This window comes from Melozone crissalis, unplaced genomic scaffold (assembly GCF_028551555.1).
Source record: "Melozone crissalis strain CALT ecotype California unplaced genomic scaffold, PUWL_Pcris_2 ptg000045l_1, whole genome shotgun sequence".
Lineage (NCBI taxonomy): Eukaryota > Metazoa > Chordata > Aves > Passeriformes > Passerellidae > Melozone > Melozone crissalis.
Genome location: NW_026535823.1, coordinates 17,783,828 through 17,810,181, shown reverse-complemented (window position 1 = coordinate 17,810,181; position 26,354 = coordinate 17,783,828). Strand labels below are relative to the sequence as shown.

At 38.1% G+C, this 26,354-nt stretch overlaps 1 protein-coding gene across 1 annotated transcript in view; it reads left to right on the top strand.

Annotated features, from left to right (window-relative positions):
* Window positions 1–24,747, top strand: part of PKN2 (protein kinase N2) — a 54,701-nt gene extending 29,954 nt beyond the window's left edge. Inside the window, exons 3-22 of the mRNA XM_054286305.1 lie at window positions 1,994–2,145; window positions 6,347–6,464; window positions 8,095–8,240; window positions 8,334–8,547; window positions 11,319–11,504; window positions 11,795–11,904; window positions 13,814–13,957; window positions 14,096–14,171; window positions 14,496–14,670; window positions 14,912–15,041; window positions 15,501–15,637; window positions 15,730–15,805; window positions 15,888–15,979; window positions 16,988–17,164; window positions 17,743–17,805; window positions 17,902–17,978; window positions 19,141–19,283; window positions 20,527–20,634; window positions 22,191–22,271; window positions 22,352–24,747. Of these exons, the coding sequence (XP_054142280.1) occupies window positions 1,994–2,145; window positions 6,347–6,464; window positions 8,095–8,240; window positions 8,334–8,547; window positions 11,319–11,504; window positions 11,795–11,904; window positions 13,814–13,957; window positions 14,096–14,171; window positions 14,496–14,670; window positions 14,912–15,041; window positions 15,501–15,637; window positions 15,730–15,805; window positions 15,888–15,979; window positions 16,988–17,164; window positions 17,743–17,805; window positions 17,902–17,978; window positions 19,141–19,283; window positions 20,527–20,634; window positions 22,191–22,271; window positions 22,352–22,555 (2,609 nt within the window). The 3' untranslated portion in view covers window positions 22,556–24,747. The remainder of the gene's footprint in view (window positions 1–1,993; window positions 2,146–6,346; window positions 6,465–8,094; window positions 8,241–8,333; window positions 8,548–11,318; window positions 11,505–11,794; window positions 11,905–13,813; window positions 13,958–14,095; window positions 14,172–14,495; window positions 14,671–14,911; window positions 15,042–15,500; window positions 15,638–15,729; window positions 15,806–15,887; window positions 15,980–16,987; window positions 17,165–17,742; window positions 17,806–17,901; window positions 17,979–19,140; window positions 19,284–20,526; window positions 20,635–22,190; window positions 22,272–22,351) is intronic.
* The last annotated feature ends 1,607 nt before the right edge of the window (window positions 24,748–26,354 follow it).

The window sequence follows — 26,354 nt, the reverse complement described above, 5'->3', positions numbered from 1 at the left end:
ATGACCCAGGTAAGTGGTGTGGTTACACCTTCACAGCAGAGACATGCAAAGGCAGATAATGACAGCTGCCTGGGCAGCCTGAAACATGGTATCTCTAATTAGTCCTTAACTTGCAACTTGTGTGTTGTTTTAATGCAAAGAAAGGCTGCTTGTGTACATCCTTAAAAGCTGTGAAAGCAGACTTCAGGAGCCCCACAGCCTTCACAGGGATCATCAGAGGGCTGGGATCTTTAAGTGGTAGAGGCTTGCATCATATATCTAAAGTTGGTAAATATCATTTATATGATGAATCTACTTTACAAGGAGACTTGACACTGTGACTTTCAAGTTCATGTTTGTTCTCATTTTGAATAGATTATTAGATGAGGATTAGTTGAAACTGAAGACATAAGTGATAGGAAAGCATTTTGTTAATCTTTATTTTATTAATAACAGATTTTAGGTAAAGCTGTTCAAGTGCTCTTCCACAGAGGAACCAAGCCAAAACATTGAGGAGAGGATCAATGAAAAAACAGCTGAGGAGTAATACAGATTTCTTTTTTAAAAACATCTGGTATTTTCTGTGCTACCTTTAAGTAGCGAGGATGCAGAAGAGACTTGTAAGTGGCTTGAAGTGAAGAGTGAATTAGCAATAGAGGAAATTAAAACTCCTTACTTGAAATCTGCATGTAGCCTCAGCAAAGATTGCCATTTAGAAGGAAATTATCCAGCAAACTTGGAAACAAAATGTGTTAAATCTCCAGAAGTAGTTATCAGAAACTTTTACAGAAAAAGTATGAAGTGGCAGATAAAATATCTCCCCTTGATATCTCATAAGTAAAAATTTGTAAGTTACTAGTGCACTGCCTCTGTTTTCTGGTAATTGAGGATTTCAGCATTCCTCATCCTAGTTTTAATGCAAGGAAGATTATTACAACTGGAAAAAAGATTCTATGGTTCATATTCAGTAAATACTGTCTTCGAGGAAACCAGAACCATTTGTCCACAGAGAAGATATTCTCTTGGTTGTTGGGGTAGAAGAAATATATATTTTTTTAAATTATTATGGTGGAAATAATTTGTCCTCTTTTACCAAAAGGTTGGAAGTCACTGGGACTGCTCGGGAGAATAGTTAGCTATAAGGACAGATGTGTTGGAAATAGTCCAGTGGCCACTTATTTTCATTTACTAACAGTTCATGTTGCAGAAGCTGAAATATGAAGTTATACAATAGACTGGTTAGGAAAAGTTAAGGAGCTTGACTTTATAATTTAATTGATAAAACTAACTTGCATTCCATGAAATAAATCCAACAAGAGGGAGACCCAAACACAGTAATACTGTCAAGTGAAAAAGCTTTCTCCTTCCCATAGATCAGTGAATTGTTCAGTAACCTATCTGACTATGTATCCAGTTATCCCAGATTTCTGTTATGACTGCACAGCAGAACACATTCAGCTTTAGAATAAGAAAAAGGCTTATTTTTATCTGTTCTTAATTTTGACATGAACAGTGTCTGCAGTATTCACACTAAAACGAATGAGGATCTACTCAAGAGCTGTATTCAGACAGTGCTCATTAGTATCTATTACTATTATGCAAGTTTGTTGTTAAAACACTTTGATTTCAAATCGGGAGTATAAGAGAGCTTAATGGAAAACTGCATTTTTTAATTGACTCAAGACATTTGAGAAGAATTAAATCTCCTTTGAAATAAAAATAGGCTTAGCTGCAGACCTGCCTGTTTGCCCAATGCCGGAAGTGATTCATGTGAATTAGGACATGTGTAGGAGTCACAGGGCTCTCGGGAGGCTTTTCATGGTAAGGCGCATTTGCAGTCCTGTTGCAAAGTAGCTCTGGACAGGAGGGTCACTTAATTCTCAAGTAGGATGTTCCAGTTCTGTTCAATCTGTAACTTCATAGAATAGAGTGTAAGGTGGGTTTTGGGGGAGTGGTTTGGGTGTTTTCTTCCTGGTTTTTTTCTGCATGCTTATACCTTTTCTTTAATACACAGATTGTCCTAGCACTCCTGATACTCCAAATAGTGATCCTCGGTTTTCTACGAACAACAGATTGATGGCCTTAAAGAAGCAGTTGGATATAGAACTGAAGGTAAAACAGGGAGCAGAAAATATGATACAGATGTACTCAAATGGCTCTTCAAAGGTAAGGCTTTGGAATGCTTAAAGATCATTAAATGAATGTGGGTTTTCACATTGCTGTAATGTGACTGTACAATGTATAAACAGTATGCAGCTTCAGTATTTTTAGTTCGGGCTATATTTTTGTTAAACAGTTCCATCAAATCTGCTACAATTTATTATACCATTTTTTGTTGTGGTTTGATACCCACTGCAGTGATTGTGTTATCAGTTTGTGCAGATGCAGTTCAACCTAAATAATAAATCCGGCTTACTAAATTTAGTACATCTAGTAATCTTTGACCACATGGGATTCACTTAGCAGCAAAGCTTGGTAGGACTGACTAGTGTCTGGTGTTTTGCCTAGCTCCACAGAAAAAAAAAAGATCCATTAGTTTACCATTGTAACATGCATGATAATTGCAACAAAGGCAGTATTGCCAAGTATATTCTGAACTTGTCATCTAGTTGTAGTTAGCAGCAAAAAGATCTGTGCCAAATGCTTCAATAGAATGTGTGTAGTATTCTGATAGAGATGTCATAACCTGCACTGATACATATAAAATACACATTGAAATAAATTTTTTTTAGGGAAGTGTGGTAATCTAGAGGTAGCAACTGATAGAATAAAGTGAAATTAAAAATAAAGCCACACTTACTGTTATATCTGAATTTTAAGTACTTGCACTCACTCTCTCTTGATAGCACCAGAATTTTTCCAAGGAGGTGAAAGGCAGTCATAATTCTCAAATGAGAAAAAGGGAGGGAAGGATCCTCTACTTACATTCCCCTTCACCTTTCATTCATTACTCATTAACTGTTCTTTACCTTTATTAAATCATTAAGAAAATTAATTTCAAGACTAAGGGGAAACACAAGAGTAGATCTAATAAATAATGTGTAGTAGCTTGGTTAGATGTTTTTGTGTCCAGACAGTAGTAAGGAGAATCAAAATGTTTTAAGATCTTAGCTGAGCCAGCACCTATCTGGGTCAGTCAACTTACTAAAAGGAAGTGTTTGGCTAGAAGAGAAGGAATCTGGAAATTACATTGCTACCCCTTAGAACTGATTTTAACTAGAAATTGTTGGAAAGGAACTTCATGTTTTTGACTGAATTTGGGCTAGGTGTTGGTGGAGAGGCAGATCCCTTTGTATGTCTCTATTGTATGACTTCCTTATACCTTGAACAAATAGCAGGGAGCGCTGCTTTCTCACAGAAAATGAGTTTAGACTCGATGGACCAGAGGTGCCATCAAGTTCCTCCTGTCTCAGGCAGCCTTATCTGAAAGTGACCTGTAACATACTAGCTGGGGGCAAATAGAAGAAATAGCTGGAGTGCACATTATGACTAAGGTCCTGGGAATGCTGTCCATCCACCAGAGTCCCTCAGCTCCTAGAAACCCTTGGAGTCTACATTCTCTGGGGCCATGTACTTAACATCAGGTACACTTAGAACTAATAATTAGCTAACTCAAATGGATCAAAAGACATACACGAATTAGGTTTCTAATAAACCCTTGGTAAGTAACCTTATAACAGGCTGAAAAACTTAACTAAACACTCAGGCTGTAATATTAGACATTGTTAGCAGGCTTTGATCAGACTAGGTAGAGAAGATAAATTCTGGTTTGCTTTAGATTGAGGTATGTAATTAAAATCTCTGATTGAATCTTGTATTTGTGATTGGTAAATGCTTAAATGAGCCTACCACATGGGGAGTATATAGTAACTGGGCTGGAGAGAGCAAGCTGCAAAGCACAAAAGCATTGCCAGCCACTTCAGCAAACAGGATGGAAATGGTGGGTATTCATTCTCTCTTTTTTTTTTTTCTGCTCAGTTGTGAGTTATTGGGCAAGTTTGAACTGTAGCCTTGAGCATGCTGACTATGTTTTAAAAAGCAGAGCTTAAAAGAATCCAACCATCTGGATGGGGTGGGCAAAAGGGGCAGAAAATCCCCAGTTTGAATCCAATCCCAGTAATCCAGTAGTTCTTTAAAAAGTAGTCATAGGCCATCTTTAAACATATTAAACTCATTTGTGACCTTTCTGCAAGTGTACTATATGATCTAATTTCAAATCTGTTGTATTATTTTGAGACCTAAATTTAATGGAGGGAAGTTATAATCTGTTTTCTAAAAATGAAAAAGCAGTCTGTTAATAAACCAATCATCTCATGGGAAGCTTTTCCCTTTGTACTTTACTTGCTTCAGTAACCTATTACTTTACTTGCTTCAGCTCAACCTATTTGGACTTGAACATTTCTGAGATAACGATCATCTTTCCTTGCATGTGCGTAGGTTCTCTGAGATCCCATGACAGCTCTGCAGATCAGTTTTACAGGCACTGTCAGTTCTTCTGTACTCAGAAGATGCATTGAAATACTTTGTATTCAGCCTCCAACACTAAGAGAGCTGCTGAGCATTACACATACATTTTGATTCAGAAGATGTGATCTTCTGTCTCTTTAAAACCTAAGGATATCTCTGTAACGCTGGATTGCCTCTGCTCTACACATTGAAGGGCTAATGCTGCTCCTGAGCAAGCAAATCCATTCCAGTAAGAGACTGTGAGGGATAATCAAGAGCAGCAAGATCAAAAATAAGATAAAAGGGAAGATACAGACAAAGAAACACTTCCAGCATATTTATACATCAAAATGATGCATGGATAAGGTTTAATACAGGATTTTAGAGTAACTTGTAATCTGTTCCTTAAACCCTATACTCTGCTAGAGTCAGTGATTATTCCAAAATTTCACATCTGTATGCAAGAAAGTATTGATTTAGGAAAGTCAGTGTGATCATTAATTGGATAAGTAATATGGAATCTAAAAATATGAAATATGTAGTATCTCCCTGTAATGTTGATTAATACTAAAACTTAAAATTGAGAGTTGTGAAACTATGGTATGCAGAGGGGGCACAATTTCTTTCCACAAAACCAAAGTCTTTTTATGTGTAGATTTTGGTATATCTACCCTGCAGAACAAAGGGCAGCATTAAAATATCTGAGTGAGTAGTAAGTCAAGGGGAGAGGTCATAGAGGAGCTCCATGAAGGTCAATTTCTCAGCACACAGATCTTTCTTACAGTATGCTTCATGGTGCAAGTATTTCCAGCTCTGGGACCTGAGCTTCACTGCAGGTCTTTCTCTTGATTATGGCAAGGGAAGAATTTACTTTCTTTAACTTCTTAAATAGTTGATAACTTCATTATAAAATCAAAAATACAATTATAAACCATGTCCATGGGAAAGGAACTTATTAATGGAGGTTATAGAGTGGCTACAAAATGAGCTAACCAAAACACCCTTTGGGTTGTAAGGGTGGTACACATCTGCCCTGACTGCTGTTAATTACTGTGATTGATTGGTACTGCATGGACAGGACAAATACACTGCCTTAAATTTCTGAAATTTTCTCATACCTTGTTTTTGTTGTTGTTCATACTGCAAGTCAGATCACCTTTAAGCTGTCTGGTAATTGCCAGAACATAGAGACAGAGCCACATGGAGCTATGGAAGTTTATGAAAGTTCATCTTTAGGAATGTTCTCTTCTAAATAGCTTCTTGTGATACTGCTTTTGAAAAAGAAGCTTGGTTATCTTAGTTTATTTAGATAAAAAATGCTGCACTGTACTTAGATTGCTGATGAAATAGCTAATGAAGTAGGCCTTGTTTGTTACATATTTATTAATGCAAAAAATTTTAGCTTTCATTTGTTCAGAAAAATGTTCTGCAAGCTTAATGAGCTTTGTAAGCAACATCATATTTCTAATTTCAGTATTGAAAATCAACTCAGGTTAAATAGTGCAATTACTTTTATATGGGTTTAGTCCAGCAAATTTGCCTATTACAAGTGTTTACCATACTCGAAGTAAATTGGAGACAATCTACATAGTTTTGGAGGTATTTTGCACTTAATATCTTCTCCTTTCTTTAGTATCAGATTACAAAATATTAATCTACATATGTAATGTTTCTAGATCATGCCTCCTTCACTGACCTTGAAACAGTTTCCCTGGGAGTGGCTTACAGTCTTTAATCAACCAATGCCTCTGTCCTAACTTAATTTTCACTAATATCTTTATGTGGTTAGTTTGCCTAATGCTATACTAAATGAAATGCATAGATTTACTTCTTGTTCCTAAGTATGTGTGGTGTGAAACTTCCAGTGTGTCGTGTTCCATGAAGACGTTTCTGATTTCAATTTGTCTCTTTGTTTTAACAGGATCGAAAACTTCTTGCCACAGCTCAGCAGATGCTCCAGGACAGCAAGACAAAAATAGAAGTTATAAGGATGCAGATTCTTCAGGCAGTCCAGACCAATGAATTGGCTTTTGATAATGGTGATGATGTAGAAAGGAAATATGAATCCTTAATGTCAGAATGTCAAATAGATATATACCCATATGCACACAGACTTGCCATAAATTTCTTTTAGGAACATTTGATACAGCTTGCATGAACCAAAAATAATCAGAGGCTAGGCAAAACTTTGTGTGTCTTGGGGTGCCAAAAACATCTGAAGGAATGTGAAGGAAAATACCTTCATTGTAATGAAGAGAAATACCATCTCTCTTTATCATCCTTTCTATACATTATGCTGTCCATTTTTGCTTTGTGGTCTACCTTCTCATTTCATGCATGCTTTCTTCTGTCTTAATAATTAGTGATTTTTTTATAGCATACAATCTTTATATTATGATGCTAAAAAAAATCTGATGCCAGTACAAAGCCTGTTTGTCATACATACTTTAATAGACTGACCTTATTATTTCTAGTGGTAGGACAGATGGAGGAGAATTTCTCCTGGTTTTATAGGTATTTAGGCTAGACTGAGTGCTAAACAATTACCTTTAAAGCAACCAAAAAAAGTGTTATTTAAATGACCTGGCTTCAAATCCTCATGCTGCATTTCAGAAGTATTTTTAAACTTTCATTTCATTGAAAATCTTCAAATAATAAAAAAAAAAATTACTCTTGAGCTCTAATAGCATGAGTGTACTAGAAACTTACAGGCATATGGGTATATCTCTAAGTCTTGAACTTTATTTGTGTGCATTTCTGAATATTGACATTGTGTGACAATGCTTGTAGTCAGGGCCTGTATATATCCTAGGTAATGAAAAATGTGTGTTCATGTTTTGTTTTGTGGTGTGTGACGTGTTTGGTTTCTGTGTTTGTTTTTCCACACTACTTTTTAACAACCATTTTAGCACATGGATTATGTATATAATTTGTTTAAAAGGAAAAGAAATTCATGCTAGAAAGGGCTTAAAAGAAATTCATGCTAGAAAGGGCTTTCAAATGCCTTTTTGTGTTCCTACTACTCTTAGTGCTTTAAGCAGAAAGGAATATATTCAGGAAGTGTTCTGGTTAGGATATCTAAGCACTCTGAGATGTTGGACATTAGAATGGTTGACCCAGACCATTTGGCAAAGGCAGTGTATGGAATCTCTCACATTTCTCTGTGCTGGCAGAAGCCAGATTCCATGGGATTTCAAGTGAGCCAGGGGGATTATCAGAAACTGATCAGGGATCTACTTGGCTACAGAGCAGTATAAAAGATGTAAGCTTTATGGTGTAAAGCTCATGGTGTAGTTCAGAAGTGTTGAAGTCCCAAAACTTCCTTGCCAGTTGAATATTTGGGATATTTCAGTTTTGTCCCTTAACTCCCCTGAAGACATTTTCTTTTTCTAACATCTTCTAGCAATTATAGCTCTTCAGGAAGTAGGAGCTGTTTATTGAATAGAGGCCCTGATCAATTATTTCTTCATTCAAATGTAGATGCTTAAAATATCAGTTTTTACTTTTATTACATACTTCAAGTTTCTCTTTGGACTACCAAATATGCATCTCTCCTGTTTTTTTCCTTTTTCTTATCCCCTCTGTTTATATGGAGGAGGGGTTGATACTAAAGAAATTAAACCTGGTTGTTATCTTCAATGAAGGTTGTTTGTTTATATCTCTTTGCAGCAAAACCTGTGATAAGCCCTCTTGAACTCCGAATGGAAGAATTACGGCATCACTTTAGGATAGAGTACGCTGTAGCAGAAGGTGCAAAAAATGTGATGAAATTACTTGGATCTGGGAAAGTTACCGACAGAAAGGCACTTTCAGAAGTAATTTGTCATTACAATTTCTGATACTTTATTTTAAAGGTTCTTTAAGGGAAAAAAAATTGAACTATTTCAAATCCTTTTTGTTTTAAAAAGGCACAAGCAAGATTTAATGAATCAAGCCAGAAGCTGGACCTCTTGAAGTATTCACTGGAACAGAGATTGAATGAACTTCCTAAAAACCATCCCAAAAGCAGTATTATTATAGAAGAGCTTTCATTAGTGTCTTCACCCACATTAAGTCCTCGTCAGAGTGTAATATCTACTCAAAACCAGTACAGTACACTGTCCAAACCAGCAGCTTTAACAGGTATGATTTAAAGAGCTTTTTTGGTTTTCCTTTTTTGATCTTAATTATTGACTTAAAACAAGCCTTTAATGCCAATTATATTTCTTACTGGACACATGTAATTGTTGTTCTTTTCCTAGACAAAGGCATTTAGAGTTTCCCAGTGTCTATACACTGCAAAAAATGCAGATAAGTTTCTTTGATTTATTTGTTTACCTTTTTATAATGTTATTGAAAATGTGATGCTCTGGCATTAAATAGCTCCTTATGGAATGATATTGCTAGCATTTACCAAATGCCTTTAATCTTGAGATTATCATGTACTTATCATCAAGGTGTCTAAATATCATTATACCCATTTTACAGATAGGGAAGCTAGGTTGCAGAAGGGTTCAGTGAGTTGCCCTGATCATACAACAAGTAGGTGACAGAGCTGGAGAGAGGCACCCAGCTTTTCTCCCAGTTCCTATTTTACCCACTGGACCTCAATGGATTTCTGGAAGGTGAGATTTATACTACCAAATCATGCATTATATTTGTAATCCAAAGAAGGAGGTCCTAACAAACATAGATGAAACCATGGGAGACTCTGGTTTGTTGGTGCCAACTCTTTTCCTTGCAAATAAGATTGGAGTGATTTTTTTAAAGAGACTTGGCCTACTGTGAAGAACCACATTTATATATAAATGTGAATTAGGAACAATCTCATAGTTTGGGTTCATCTGGAATTGTCCTTCAGTGAAAGTAAAGTTTCAACAGAGAACAATACTTTAACAAAAGTCTTGAACATTTGCTGCACAGCATTCTTAAAGAAAAACATGCTTCTGACTACTTGGGGGGGTGTTGCTGTTCTAAAGTTTTTTAGCCAGTGGTCTAGAATTCCTAGGACAGATAGGTTTGACTTTATGTTTTGTTTCCTAACACATTTGGCATGTAACTATTAAGCCTATTATTAACAGAGTAAGTTTATAAGAAAAAAAAATACCTGGAATTCAAATGTTACTCAGGATATACATGTAGAAATGAAACAGAATTTAATTCTGAAGTACTGTGAAAAAACAGAAAAAACTTTTTTGAAACAAAAAGAGGAACTTTTCTGCTAAGCTATGCTAATAATAATAATAATAATACTATGGAGCAAGTCTATTTCTCTTACATTGTGAAGCAAGAGAAACTTGCTGAGAGTCTCTCAGCTGAGAGTCCTTGTAAAGTTGTGTGGTAATAAGAACTTTTTTCATCAGATGAAAACTCAAATGATCAGTGACTGTAGGCAGGAAGTATCATGCCTTGGGTTTAAAACAACTTGCTTTTTTTTTCTGTTTCCTGTAACACATAATGAAGAGCCAGATACTTTACAGTGACTATAATTTCTTTTTAAAAATTATTTCCTTATACATATGAAATTTTTTTAATGGAAATTGACAAAGCTACATGCTTGTGAAGTTCTTAATAGTTTCACTTTCATATTGCCTACACAAAGAGCTTTTGTATTGAGCAGGATTTAAATGAACAGTGTCTCTGTGTTTTGCCTCTAATGCTTTGTGAGAAATAGAGCAATGCTACTGTTATACATCTTTAAGTGCATCAACATGACTTTCTGATTTGCATCCATTCCTTATACAACAGTATAGCTTTTCTGCTTATTAATATCTTTTTTTTTTCTAAACAGAGTTTGGGAATGGAGTATTCTTTTACCTTTTAACCTGTTTCGGAAGCCAATAGCATCTCTTTGTCTTCATAGCCTAATGCTTAGCTGTCACTTACGGCTGTTAGCTTCCTACAGGTTGGGATTTCTTCTTAGACTGGTTTCTTGCTGTCTGTTCTGTGGGCTATGATGTTGCCAGATCATTTTTAGGTTAAGTCTGACTTAAGTTTCTGTTACAAAAGAGTACTTTTTAAGTGTCATGGTTAAGTACATTTGCTGTCAAAAGAAGACTGCATTTCAGAGCTGCATTTCTAACTGACACTATTATGAACTGGCTAATTTCACCACTTCTAGTAGTTGATTTTGTCAGTCAGTGCTGTCACAGTTTCATAGATGTTATCTTGTACAGGATGAAGCCTACCATTCTTGTAACCATCTGTGGTATTTTTGTGCTGCTGGAGGAAACTCTTCAATTTGAACAGCAGCCTTATACCTCATTTGGTTAAAATGCAGAAGATTTGGAAGAATAGCTTGTTGAAGAGTAACTTCTTGTCTCAGCTTTTATAAATCCAAATTCAGTCAAGTTGGAACAACTGAATGATTTTAAATTACATACTGATACAAATTTGACTTTAGCATGCACCAGGCAGATGTGATTTCTGGTGTGTGATTTCTTGCACAAATCTGTAGTCTCAGTAGTTTGTTAATTTTATCCAGTATTAACTAGTTATATAAAACTCATTAAAAATTGTTATTGCTCCATCTGCAAGATTCATTGCTTTAATAAGAAACCTGAAATTTGTCAGTCTTAAAAAATGACGTTGTTTACAATTCGAACCCAACTCAGTTAGGTTCCCCAAGTGAAGAAAACAAAAAGACTTCTGGAATACAACAAAAACTTATTTTGTGTTATCTTGGTGAACTGTTGCTCTTTTCTAGAAGGCTGAGTCCCACATAGTTGACTTTTAATGCTTTTATTTTCAATATATATGTGTGTCCTGGATTTGTCTTTTGATTTCATCTGATCTTTCTGTTATGCCCTGTGGGAGTCAGAATGTGAGCTATTGCCATCAATCAGTCATTAGTCATTCACTTGGCTTACTTAAGAGCAGAAAACTTTCATAAATCATTGTCCATCTTCTTCTAGGTACCCTGGAAGTGAGGCTCATGGGCTGCCAAGATATATTGGAAAATGTCCCTGGTCGATCAAAAGCCACATCAATTACATTACCTGGTTGGAGTCCAAATGAAGCCAGATCATCTTTCATAAGCAGACCCAGTAAAAGTAAAAGTGGGAGTGGTAGAAACCTTCTGAAAACTGATGATTTGTCCAGTTCAGTATACCCTTACTTCTCTTATTTTTATGCATTGTCTTTTATTTAAATTTTCATGGGCATTATATGTTCTGTAATTTAAAATATTAAATTGATTCAAAGCTTTAAACTTTAAATATTTCTTTACTTGTTAAGCTGTTAACAAAAGCACAACCACACTATTATGCCCATAAGAACCAATTAAATATGAGATTACATTTCTAAGGGAAACTTACTGGAGATTTTTTTTTTTTTGTTTGTGGAAAATCCTCTTAAAGTTTTAAGCTGAGTTTGTGTACTTTACTTACAGATGAAGTCTGTGCTGTACTGAAGCTGGATAACACCGTGGTTGGTCAAACTAGCTGGAAACCGATTTCCAATCAGTCATGGGATCAGAAATTTACACTGGAACTAGACAGGGTAAAAATGTGGCCTGATTTCCTCAACAGCTGTACTTGATTCTTGTATTAATTTCATGTTGCTTTTTTCCCCTGTTGCTGTGATTTTATTCAAATTCCGTAAGTGCAGCATTCCCATCTTTACTAGAAAGAGCTCCCTGGGCTTAAGCTGTTGTGCTGGGCCAGCATTCTAGAAATCTTAACTGTTCTGACTTACACACTGATGTAATATTTTTGTCAAGATCTAACCCTTAGTGGGTTTTCAAAGATGGGAGATGGGAGAGATGGTGCTTACTTTTTTATTTGGATAATCAGCTTTTAATTATTTATCAGTAAAGTGTGATATCAGATCGGTTTGGATGTTTTGGTAAAACTACATCATAGAATTTTTAGTGTTTTTATAGAAGTGTTCTCATGTAAAGCTGGTCAGTTCTTCAGGAATAATCAATTCGTTACTTGTTTGTTCTTATAACTTTAAATGTTACTTAGAGGGCACAAGTATTGAGTTGCTACTTTTGAAGTAGAATTTATGTTATATAGATTTAGCCAAGTATTTTTTTAGATACCTGATAGTCCTAGTATTTTAAGGTATAAGGTTTATTTTTTTTCTGAAAATTAAACTATATTTTAGGAACTTAAATTATCTCCAGTGCATGTTTACTCCAATACATGCTTCTCACATGAGAAAAAATAACAGCCACTTTCCTGGTTTTTTGCTTTCTCCCTGCCAAGCCCCAGTCCAGATTCCCTCCATCTAGGAAGGAAGCAATTTTAGACTTGCAAGTAGAGAAATTCAGGTTACAGTCAGGAGTAGTGCAGGAAAAAAAACAAAAACAAGCAGCTGTGGAGCTCTGAAGCCTCAATTATTTTCAGATTAAGACTTGAACTACTCAGCATAGTAGCTGCTCCTGCCAGCCTCATATGTGTTGTGGGCTCTATTTAAGAACTCAGGTTTTGGTGCCAGAAAAGGACTTTGCTTCTGCTGTTCCTGGCCATGTATCCTGAGACTGGCTCAGAAGGTCAGAGCTTGGTGCCAGTGACACCAAGGTGTGGTTTCAATCCCCATATGGGTCATTCATTTAAAAGCTGGACTTGATGATCCATGCAGGTCCCTTCCAACTCAGAATATTCTGTGAATCCTTCTGTGCTTGAAATGCACAATCCAAGCCCCATTATTCTTTAATCTGGTGCTTCTTGACTTTTACTTCTTTTAAAACATATCATAGCTATGGTAGACAGTAAAATGATGTATCATGATGGAACTGAAGTAGTAACATACAATGGTGCTGTTACATTGCAGGATTCACATGTATTGCAGGATTCTTCACTTTTGGGACAGGTTTTTGTAACACACATATAAGACACTCTAAGAATACATAAATCACATCAGCAAGATAGAGCAGTAGTTCCTGGTAGTTTGAAGTTTTAGACTCCTCTTTACAACCATTTTACAAAAGGTGTATGCACTTCCAGAGATAGTCTGTAAGGTTTTGCATCATCATGGATATCCAAGTACGAAAATGTCTGCAGGCATCAAATGAAGTTGGTACTTGTAAAAAATATGGAAACTACCGAAATTGAGGTTTCTAAGCATAAGTTAAGCTTTGTTGTCAGAGCTTGAGCTAAAACATCTTGAACAAACAGTGTTGTTAGACTGACCCAAAAAGTCTGGTTACTGTGGCTCTCTGCTTCTACTCTCAGGGAAAATTTTACATCTGTGCTTTTATTTGTACACTGGAGATCTCATGTCAACTGAAGCGAAATGCTGTGATCATCAGAGCTTCAGTCTGACTGGTTAGCCCTGACAGCCTTTTAAAATAACAGCTCTGCATCTTGATCCTTGAGTTCCTTGATCTTACAATTGTACCGTGGTAACTCTTGCAGAACAATTACTAATAAGTGATTTCCTGTGTCTGTGTTTCCTGTCATAGTCACGTGAATTAGAAATCTCAGTTTATTGGCGTGACTGGAGATCTTTGTGTGCAGTAAAGTTTCTGAGGTTGGAAGATTTCCTGGATAACCAACGGCATGGCATGTGTCTCTATCTCGAACCCCAGGGCACTCTGTTTGCAGAGGTAAGAACGTTTCTTTGAAGCACTTGAACATACTTGAAAGTATTACATGGCAGAATAGTTTAACAAGTTTTCCTTGAACTTTTAAGAATGCATTTTGTTCTGAAACTTGAACTATAACACACATTATTTGAACTGCAGGTTACGTTTTTTAATCCGGTTATTGAAAGAAGACCAAAACTCCAGAGGCAGAAGAAAATTTTTTCGAAACAGCAAGGTGATTCTTTCATATAAACATGTAAAGCTTAAAACTTGTATAGATCTGTGAAATTTTTTATACAGAGGTCTAATGTTTGCCTGCAAATTATACTGTTGATAATGAAGGATTTGGCATTGCATTTAGAAATCTTTTGTATAAGAATTCCTTATTATGCATTAGCATTTAATTGTGGTTAATTAGAAATTGCAAAGGAAAATTATAAATTTTGTTTGTTTTTCATAAACTCTAAATTAATTAAGATGGGATTTTTTTAATTATTGGTTTTGGTAATGAGTAAGAAAATTACTTGCATTCTGTCTTCTTTTTTCACAATATCTATAGGCAAAACATTTCTCCGAGCTCCTCAGATGAATATTAATATTGCCACTTGGGGAAGGCTGGTGAGAAGAGCTATTCCTACAGTGAATCACTCTGGCACCTTCAGCCCCCAAGCAGCAGTGCCTGCCACGGGCCAAGTGGTGGATGCCCAGCTTGCTGAACTGACCCTGCCAGCCGGGTAGGTCACCCCTGCAGCCCTGCTGTACCCCTGAGCACAGGAGGGAGCACTGAGAGGCTTCTGCCCTCATGTACAGAATGTGTGCACAGTCTGCTTATCCTGAAAGCCTGCACACCTTTCCTTCTTTTAGTTGTGGAGAACTATTCTGTAGCTAGATCCAGACATGTTTGGTTTAGGAGAAATCTACAAGTGTTAAAATAGTCTTTGCTATACACTGAGGAGTTATTTGTTTTCTTGCCAGTGACTCTCCTGTAGCCAAATTGGACTTTGAACTTGAGCCTGAGCCTCCACCTGCTCCACCCCGTGCATCTTCCCTTGCGGAAATTTGTGAATCTTCCTCTGAGATAAAGGCTCCTGATGTGCCTTCTCAGGCAAGTAATTTTTAAGAATCTTGGGTTATACAGTTTAACATGGTTGTAGTATTGGCATCTTTATGATGGATTTCTGCCTTTATAAATCAGCACATGCTCCCTTAACTTCTACACATAGAATTGTGTCAGTAGAATGCTCCAATTGCTCTTGATGGCAGATTGTTTCTGTGGTTGGTGTGTTTAACACTCCATGTAATTAATTCCAACACAGAAAAAAGCCAGAGCTCCAAAACTATTAGAGTATTCAGGATAAAATGGTTTTATTAAGAGAGAGCAAAATTACTGGAGCAGTAGATTTCATCAGTCTGCTAAAATCTTACTTTGCTGAATCATCTGGAAATTCATCATTTTAGCCTAGGCAATGGGTGTATTAAGAATTTCATGTGCTTTTAGTAAAATTTCTGCTTTCATTTGCCTTCACAATCAGTTTTAAATTTTCAGGTTTCTTTTTCTTCACAGGATGAAGTAGCAACTTTTGATTTTGAAAATGGCAGAAACAGTATTGTTCCAAAACACCAGCCTGAAATAATCTGTCAGTCTGATGTTCCAGATTCAGACATGAAATACACCAACACCAGAGAGTCTGAAGATAGAAGGTAAAAAAGCAGTGGTTTTCCTGTTCTGATCTGAATAATATTTCTTAAAGCTAACAAACTAGAAACTTTGTGACCAATTTTTATTTACATAGATCACAACAAAGATTCCAGTTCAGTCTGAAGGATTTCAGATGCTGCGCTGTGCTGGGCAGAGGACATTTTGGAAAGGTAAATGTCAAAAGGCTGTTTCAAGTGTCAGGGCTTTATCAAGAAGTAGATATAGCTCTTAAATTTATCTCCTCTGTTTTAGGTGCTGTTGGCAGAATACAAAAACACAAATGAGATGTTTGCTATTAAAGCCTTAAAGAAAGGAGATATTGTGGCTCGTGATGAAGTGGACAGGTCAGTTTGTACGGTATACACATGTGGATTCCATAAACCAGCTGTGTGCTCTGCCAGGGAGCTGCTGAATTGAGTGGCAGAGCAAAGTCAGTTGTCATTTCCCTGTGTAGCTGGCTGCTGTAGATGTGTATTCTTGTTCGGGGGCAAGCAGGGAGCAGAGTAACCCCTGGTTTGTTTTAGTGCCCTTCTTATGCCTGAACTACAGCTCTGACTTAAAGCTGATCCTGTTTTTGATTTTCAGGTTCTCTTGCAAGTATTTATTCTAATTACTTCCATCACATTAGGGGATGACAGTGACTCTTTGCTTTACTGGCAGAACCTGTGTTGCTATTTCTGAACCTGTAACATACTGTCATGTTCTGTCCATCATATTTCTCTTTGTATACTTCACTGTTGGGTGTTTTCCAATCTTTTTGACCCAAAACTCAGGTTCTGGTTTTTTGTTTTTTTTATTTGCCTGGACGTGAAAGAGCCATTATTTGCCTGGACGTGAAAGAGCCATTACAAAATTGTTTGGTAGTAGTGCAAGAAGGTGTTTTTACAGTTGCTTAAGAGTGACTGTGTTCATTTGTAGGAAGAAAGATAGCTGTATTAACAATAACCTACAACTTAAACAATTGGTTTAAGGAGAAATAACCATGAATTACTATAGAGAGATATCTGTAATACTGTCACTGGATTTCCTCTTTATGTCTTGAAAATAATTAAAATAAAAATTGATTGAAATGAATGTCACATCATAGCAGTGCATAGTTAATGCAATCCAAGTATTTGGAAGGAAAATTGTTGGCACAATTTTCATGGACTGCTAAGTTTTCTCTTTTCATTTGGGAAAGCTAAATATAAATTCATGAAATCTTGATATTAAAATCTCTCTTGAACAAAAAAAATGTTCTTATCCAGAGGAACAGAGCAAAAAACATTAAGTATAAAATACCAGTAATTTCTGAGAATTGAAAAACTGTTGTTCAGCACTGAGCTTTATGTTGTTCCTGATTTTGTTTGCAGCTTGATGTGTGAAAAGCGAATATTTGAAACTGTGAATAGTGTAAGACATCCCTTCTTGGTGAACCTTTTTGCTTGTTTCCAAACCAAAGATCACGTGTGCTTTGTAATGGAATATGCTGCTGGTGGGGACCTGATGATGCACATTCACACTGATGTCTTCTCTGAGCCCAGAGCAGTGTGAGTATCCCTCCCTTCTTGTGGCATTAAGGGAAGGCTTTGCTCAGTGGATAAGAACTAAGGGCTTTATCACCACATGCCACCACATTATGCCACTTCAGTAAATGCTGCTTAAGGGTTGGAGATTCTAACTGATTTTGTTGTTAGAAGACGACATGCAGGTTTAATGTGCCTGAATCTACACTGAATTCTACACTGAAAATCTATATGCAAGTATTTAGTTTTTATAATACTTTTTTTAGGATCACATTAAAAATGTGAATGAAGAGTTAAAATGGTAGACAAAGCTAAAAAAGGAAAGAATAAGCTCATTTAGAAAACCTTCAATGCTATAGCAGTGAACACTACAGAAAATTTATCCTCCAGCCCAAGCAAACATGCCACAGTTTGAAAGCTGCAAGTTTAGGTGTTCTTGCCATCTGGCTTTAAAACTCTGGCCTTGTAAAACTAATCTGTACCCAAAAAACCAATTGGTAATCTTCAAAGGATGGCTCATAAAAAATCAATAATAATGGACTTCACATTCTGAAAAGCAAGACAAAATTCCATTGAAATTTTAACTTTAACTTTTTCAACAGATTTTATGCTGCGTGTGTGGTTCTTGGACTTCAGTATTTACATGAGCACAAAATAGTGTACAGGTAAGTAGTCTTTTCCAGCAGATGAATTTCAACTGTTCTGAACAGTACTAAAGAAACACATCAATGATGCAATTTTGTTCTCAAATGTTCATTTAGAGATTTGAAGTTGGATAACTTATTGCTGGACACAGAAGGCTTTGTGAAAATTGCTGACTTTGGTCTTTGCAAAGAAGGTAATAGCCCTTAAATTTTTTTTCTAGAGGAATTCCATAGTCTGTCCTACTCTTGACTGTTCCTTGAGAGTTTTGGACTGCCAGATATGCACAGGGTCTATTTACATTTTACGAGTAGGAAAAACATTAGGTGGTTTCCTCATTCTAAACATCTTGAACCCGCGCAGCAAAATCAAGTGCCATTATAATCCATCCTGAGTTCTTGTTTTTTTTTACAAATGGACTATCTATTTTTTTAGCTCAGAAACAGTTGCAACTCTGAGTATATGGAAATGTCATTCTGTGTGTGATTCTTAGGAAAATGATATGCAAAGTATACTACAGCTAAAATTGAGAGATTGTCCCAAAAGGGAAGCCTAGAAAGTTACTTTCAAGCATCTCACTACTGACAAATACCAAATAGAGTTAGTTATTACAGTGTTTTTCTCAAAATCCATTGTGTGGGCAAAGATCCTTTTTCAGTTTTTCTATCCTGTGTTCCATATATTTTCCTTTAAGGTAGCCTAAGAGGAAATTGGGTAAACTCAGTATGTCTTCAGACAGGAGTGCCAGGGCAAGTCCTGTGACTGTAGCTACAAATAAGTTCTGTAAATGACAAAACAAAATGAGAAGGAAAGTTCTTTCCTTTACTGACTGCTACAATTAATGGTTTTCCCAAGTTTGCAGCAGCTCCCCTTGTCATGTCCCATCAGGCCTGGTGGTGCTGATGTCCCAAACTGTGCCCCTCTGGCAAATCCACAGGGCTTTTTGTGCTCCACGTTCTCTCACTACACTCCATGTAGTAATATGTAATTTGCACTGCAGAAGCATCCAGAGGGGCACATTTGGCTAAACTAGTGTGTACTGCATTTTCTTGTGCTAACTGGTAGAAATGGAGCATAAGATTGTATCTTTCCAAACAAAGATAACTGGGTAACAGAGGTGTAACTGGAACCTTAATCTGGCTCATTGCATATAGTGAGGGATAGAAAAATTTGAATGGAAGCACATGTGAAAAAAAGGCATGGGGAGGAAGAAGGAGGGAATGTTTTATCTCATTGGCCTGAGCCTTCAGGTCCCAGGCCTTGGATCTACAGTATTGGTTGAAGTTGGTTCTGCTTGGAGGAACAAGTTGTGGAATGGCAGAAAATACTGCTTGCTTTTCATCATCTTTAACTTTCAGGAATGGGATTTGGAGACAGAACAAGCACATTCTGTGGCACACCGGAATTTCTGGCTCCAGAGGTGCTGACAGAAACCTCCTATACAAGAGCTGTAGACTGGTGGGGTCTTGGTGTTCTTATCTATGAGATGCTGGTGGGTGAGGTAAGTTCTAGTAAGGTACAGTGGAGTCATAAAAAGCAATGTTCAAAGGTTACAAACCTCAAGATACCAGCCTGTTAACATTTCATATGCCCTACCTGCCACAGTATCAGTATTCATTATACAGCATGCATAGGCATACCCAGCTTTACAGCCAGCATCTTAATATGAGTCATCAAGAAAAAGAAGTGTGAAATACTGAGCAGCCACTCACCTGATATTGGCTGCTGTAATGCTGGAGAAGTTGGCAAGTCATGTCTGGAGCTTGAATTATCAGCAATTGTAGAAGCCAACAAGTTGTAACAGATTTTTGCTCTATTCTATTTTCAATTACATCATTATGTCCTAAATCAAATTCAGTAATGGTGCCGTCTCTAAGAGTACAGTATATCTGTGCATACAGTTTGGGGGAGCTAGGTTTCCAGGACACATCTGTTACCAAATCTAGATGTACACAGCAATATCAGTCTTCTGCTTTCAAATGCTTTTGGGGAAAAAAATAAACTTCTTAACTCTTCTAGCTTGAATGAAAGTGAACTGTAACACATAAAACTGGATAGCAATGAAAGATTATGCCAAACACACTAAAATATAAAGCCTCAGTTCCATGTAAATGAGCTGGTATAAATAAATTACTGTTGAGAAATTTATTTGCCATTGCATATACTGCTCTGCCTTCTGGTCCATTTTTGTAACAGTATCTCCCAGGTGACACAGTGATAGTGCACATGCTAAAAACTCTTAATTTTGTTCTTTTTCAAAAAAAAAGATGGTCATTCAAATTACTTTCACTTCCTTTCAGGTAAAAAAGGACAAAAAGCTTGTACAGTATCACCTACATCTGTCAGGCCACTTCAAAACAGTTTGAAAACACTTGAGCTGCAACATGCTGAAGATTTTACTATAACAAATTTGTCTTGCCCACATTATTTGTGAATGGTAGCTACCCCAAAGAAGAGCTGATAGATAATTTCCATGTACACCCACCCTAAGTTCAAAGAAGATCCCAGTTTTAGGTGTTTCTACCTCTAAAAGCACATTTTTAAAACATAGTCTTTCCGTAGGTATTATGGGATAATGCCAACTTGCCTTTTCTCTCTTCCTTATGGAAAGCCATGTATCTGTCTCTGGGAAGGAAGACTTCATTTCAGGGTGTCTAATTCTAAATATTCAGCTAAGTTTATGTTATTTTCAATTGTGATTTTAAGCCTGTTTATAGTGGAGGTTTTTTTCACTTTCATTATAGTCTCCCTTCCCTGGGGATGATGAGGAAGAGGTGTTTGACAGCATTGTAAATGATGAAGTAAGATATCCACGATTTCTGTCTACAGAAGCCATCTCAATAATGAGACGGGTAAGAACATTTTATTAATTATTACAGTATCTCCCTCTTGTCCTGTTTCCAACAACTACTTTTGTGAGGAACAAAATAGATTAGGAACTTGCACTTTGTGGTTTTTTTGACAATTAAATTTCAGACTTGCTTCATTTATGCTCTGCCTGTCACCATAAATGAAAATAGTCTGTGCCATTCCATATTATTAGGAGCAAGTTTTTCTTTTTAAAGTGTAAAACACTTAAGGCTCCATTTTCTCTCTGGACTCAGTTTCCTAGTTTTACCTAACTAGAATAGTTCAGCTCTCTTTTCTTAGCCAAACACTGCTGCATTGACTTATTTGGTGGATTAGCATTGTCACATGAATATTTTAATTCAAAGACTTCTAAATCTTTTTGGTTACATTCCAGCTGGGGCAGGGAACACTGTACACATGGCATCTGCAGTCCCATTCTTGGCAAGGAACAGCTGATTTTGGTTATGGTAGTTGTTAGTGCTATTCCTTAGTGAGATGTGTCTGCTTATCAAAGGAATGCAGTTTAATCTAGGTTAGCACCTTATCACAATTGATAGAAAGGCAGTATTAGAGGTGGTTCCAAAGCCTTTGGAATCAGCCTCTCCCCTGATGCTATGTATCAGTTTAGCACCCAATTCAGCACTATGCTGTAGCACAGTAACTACTGTGACAGAACTATCTAAGTAATAGCATAAATATTGGGTAACTTAAAACAAGTGCTTAGTCTCAGGGAGAGAGTGTTTGCCTAGAGAAAGCAAGCAGAATACAGATTTAAGGCAGTACCCGGGGAAGGTATTTTTGCTGTGAAAATTCATGCCAATATCCACAAGCCACAGGGTGCTGCTACACTGCACCCACAATACATGTACTACGAACTTTGTACTGGCAGTTTACCAGTTGGAGCTCTCTGCATGCTCTTTCCATCACAGAATTTCATTCAGAATATACTAGACATTATTTTTTGATGGCTGCATCTGAATATCAACCCAGCCTGCTGCTGGGCCCTGCCTGGAACAGGGGGCTGCTCACAGCAGTACAGTTCACACGGGGGAGCATCAAACTTCTGGGGGTAACTAGGAAACCCTTTCGTTGGCTGAATGTATGAAGCAGCTTGAACTTGCTCTGGGTAAATCAACTGAGCCCTCTGAGACAGCAGGGTTAATCAATCTCTTCTCTGAGCTGGGCAAGAACCACTGGGTTATGTAAATCTGCACCCTCACCAGCAAAGAGGAATTTTGCACTCTGTGACTTGGCCCAGATCACCTCCAGTACCAAGACGTGGCAGCACAGCTCTGCAGGGAGACAGATGAGTCTGCTCTGGCACTGGTGCTGCCTTAGCTGCTGCTGAAACTGTGCTGGCAGGCTGAAAGAGCACTGCTAAAAGCTAAAAGCTTTCTCTGTCCATTCCTTCAAAGGGAAAGGACTACCCACAGGTCAGGCAGTATGGCTTTACTGTCCACCTTTTCCTGCTGTTGGCTCTTACACAGTAACACTCATCCTTCCTCCTTCCTTTCCCTGCCCCTGAATTTCTCCACTGAAACTCTGCATGTTTTGTCAGCTGCTAAGAAGAAATCCAGAGCGGCGTCTTGGGGCTGGAGAGAAAGATGCTGAGGATGTGAAAAAGCATCACTTTTTCAGGGTGAGTACAAACTGGTATTATTTCTAAGAACCCAAAGGAGTAGAGATGGGAAACTAAACATCAGTTCATTTATTTTACAGCAAATAGATTGGCATGCTTTACTGGCCAAGAAAGTCAAGCCTCCTTTCGTCCCTACCATTAGAGGAAGAGAAGATGTCAGTAATTTTGATGATGAATTTACCTCTGAAGCACCTATCCTCACTCCACCTCGGGAACCAAGGATACTTTCAGAAGAAGAGCAGGAAATGTTCAGAGATTTTGATTACATTGCTGATTGGTGTTAACTTCCACACACTGTGAAGCCCCAGCTGACTGGCTCACAAGAATGCCTCTCTCTGAAGAATACTGACCCTTCAATTGCTTTCTGTGCCACCTGCAGCTTCTGGGTTTTTTTAAATCACGTGAAGATCCTTTTAAGTACTGTTTTAACACTCTTTTGAAGAGTGGCCTCTTTGTATATTGTTTTTTATCTGAGCACTGGAAAGCAGGTCTGTGGTGTTCCTAAGCTGAGTTGGTGAAGCCAGGCTGTGTTGAACTTCCCGCACAAGGGCGCACGTGGATCTGTACAGCTCCTCTCACTCTTCCACAGCAGATAATGCCGCTTTTTACAGTATCTGCCTTACGTGGGCAATGCAGACTTTGAGCTAGGTAATCTCCACTCAGCCACACTGAAGTAAGTTGGGATACTGGTGACACTCACACAGAACCTGGTTCTAGTCGGAGAAGGCAAATGATTTCAGCTAAACATTGTGCAGTCTTTAAAACTACACATTTTTACGTACACCTTCATCTTGTGTTCTTAAAATAATGCTATTGAGAACAGATATGCCTTGTTTTGTAAATTTTCTATGGTATTTATTAGGAAAAATGTTAAACACCTTGCCTTTGAGATAACAACTGTGTAAGTGCTTCCATTACAAAGAAAAACCTAGAAAAATCCGGAGAGTTTACCAAAGTCACTTGCCAAACAGTTTTGCCTTCAAGCTCCTTGAGCATAGCTTAAGGCCCTGGTTGGGATGAGGAATGTGAGGAGGACGCTGCTCAGTGAAACCCCAGAGTGGAGCAGCTGCAAGGCCCAGGCCCAGCCCCTTCCACACTCACCTCGAGCCTTTCCCGCAGCCCGAGGGGGCAGAGAAGTTCCCAGTCCATATCTAACCCCTCCATCCTCCTCTGTCTGCTGTACAGTATCATATCACTTAGGAAAAGTAAGCGTTTTCAATGTATACATGCTGTGAACATGTATATTTGGAAGTTGTAATGTATTCTTACCTCCAGGCAAGTTATTTAACTACCACTTCACCGATGTTGCGTAGTGGCCAAGTGAACAAAAAAATGTATCCATGTAGGCCACTGAGCTCCAGCCCCTGGATTGGCAGTTACTGAGGGTAAAAAGCAATATGTTGTAATAGAATGTATAAATATTTTTTATAAAAACAGTGTATATTTTATAAACCCCTTAACACTAAAAGCTGTACCTCAAAAGTTGAAAAGTAATTTAGACCGGACACTGTGTATTGTAAACCAAGACCTATTTTTGGCATCTGCTGTTCTGTGGGCATACATTGACTCTTGGAAAATAAATTTTCCTCCTGGTCCTTACCTCTAGCACTATTCAGCACTGTAACCTCACAGGTTCATCCTGGCCAGGAGTTTGCTGTTCATGGGCTAAGGCAGTGAGCATCGCACTCAAATGAATTTAAAACTGGTCATTTTATTAATTCAAAGAAGAAACGCAAACCACTGGAGTATGCAATGCTAAGGTGGTGGTTTAAAATCAAGATGCTGGACAGACCTACAGGGTTAGGCAGGGGAGAGGCTTATGGGATAAAAAAATAAAATAATCATTACTAGGTCTAAATCAGGCCAATCCCCCACAGGAAGGGGGCAGGCACCTTCCCCACTGCTACAAATCACGTTGGAAAGAGTGAGTCAACTCCTCAGCATTCCTTGTTTCCAGGTTCTGTATTGACTAGAAACAAATTATGTTCCTGTATCTAGCTGAAACCAATACTTTTGAGGTACAGTCAGCTCACCCTTTTTGGTTCCCAAATATATATATACACAAGCATCTCACAGGGTGCTTAATACTTATGAAAGTATCCTCAAACATACCTTTTTGTAACTACATCTTGTACAGAAATCTTTTTTTAATCTAAGCAAATCACTAAAAAAAAAAAAAATTAGAAAAAATTAGAGGGCAGGGTATGTTCACCCAGTTAAGCTGAAAAAAGCACTAATTTTATCTCTGTAGTTTTTTAAATATTTTTAGGCAGATTAAGATTTAAACCCTAGATTGTAAATATATTTTGCTATACTTTATCTGTATGTGGCTGCTCAAGCACTTTGTAAGGAAATTAGGATATTTTAGAATGGTACACTATGCATTAAATGAAATGTGCCTTTAACAAATGTCATTCTAAGTGTTTTGCAGTCATTAATATCACAAATTAAAGGTCTAAATAGAGTAATTTGTAAATTGTGTCGCAAACATGATTTTGCTATTCCTTGAAGTGGCTGGTCATGTCTTCCCCACAGGTAACTTCAGAAAAGATCTTAATGCCAGGAGGGGAGACAGTCTCTTGGTGGCAGCTCAGTAGGCTTTTTTTTTTTTTTTTTTTTTTTTTTTTTTTTTTTTTTAAAAAGAACATTACAAATTGCCTCTGAGCAGTCTCTGGCTTGGAGGAGTCAGGACAGCTGGAGTCTGTCTGCCAGGCTCAGCATTCTCCCTCCCAGGCTTCCCCTGAGGGCACAGGGGAGACAACTCAGCCCTGCTCCTGGGGACTGCTTCATCACAGTCTCCTTCCTACCACCATTCCTTAGCAAGCTGTGTAACCAAAGCACAATCTGTACCTACCTACCCCTCACTGAGCTCGCTCTTTGGACAGTCTAGAGGACGAAGCTTTCTTCTGAGTGCATTTAGAACGAAACTCTTTACTTTTAGGAGCCACATGGAATTTTAGGCGGCCATTTTGCCCCGAGGCAGACACTTCACACCTGGCTAAACAATCGTTCCAGAAAGGGCTCGCTTCAGCATTTCAAGGATTTAATCTGAACTGCCGTTGAATTAACGCTTGAAGATGTTCCTCACACACTTGTGTGTGGGGAATCCAACCCTTCATCGTCCTGTCCGGCCTTCTCCGGGCCGGCTGCTGAGCCGCCCCCTCAGGCCCGTCCCGGCTGAGCCGAGCGCCCGGAGCCCGCCCTCAGCCTGAGGGCAGCGATGCCTCCCCCGGGCCCCGCCCCTGGGCCGGGCTGACACAGGCAGGGCCCGGAGCTGCCTAAAAACTCAGTTAGGCCGTACTTTTTCCTGCTATGCTTCACATTAACTAATATACTGCAACCAGTAGTAAATGGCCTTCAGAATATACCTGCCCCTTCAAGCAGATTCCTAGTTGTGCCTCTTTGCGCTGCACAGTTACTCCCACACCCTGGGAGATACAGGAACTGCTTACGGAACTGCAGGGTCACGGCAGGATTGCACTTCCCTGCCTCCAGCTGCTGCACTTCAGAGCTTTGCACGGATGTATTTAAATTCCTGTCCAGGCAATCTTTGCTGTATGCAACAATTTCAACTGCAAACACTCACCCATCACATATCAAGTGCTCGTGCCTAATGCCTGAAAGGATTTAAGATAAGCATTATGGGCAAATGTACATTTCAGTCACTTTCAATCTTCATGGAGCAGATTTAAACCACAGATCTATGCTGGAAAGCAGCACTTGCAGTAAAAGCAATTTCCACCTTTGCATTCCCAAGCTGTAGCAACGCATTAATGGTCAGGCCCAGCCCATTCACAGCATCCCCCTTTTCTCACAGAGGATACAGGCAGAATAGTACAGACCAAGACCAGGAATGCTCAGATAATAGAAAATGTTGCAACAAAGTCAAAGGCAATACATCAGACAATGAATACATGCCCTGCTGACTGAGCATACTCCTAACACCTGCACCAGAATCCTTCATGGCTGCAACCAACAGCTCCTGAGGTGTAACAGGAATGTACAACCTACAGAAAAAAATGTTCAGTCTCCACATTTCCAGTATCTACTGGCAGAAGAGGATTAAAGCTCAACTAGAAAACA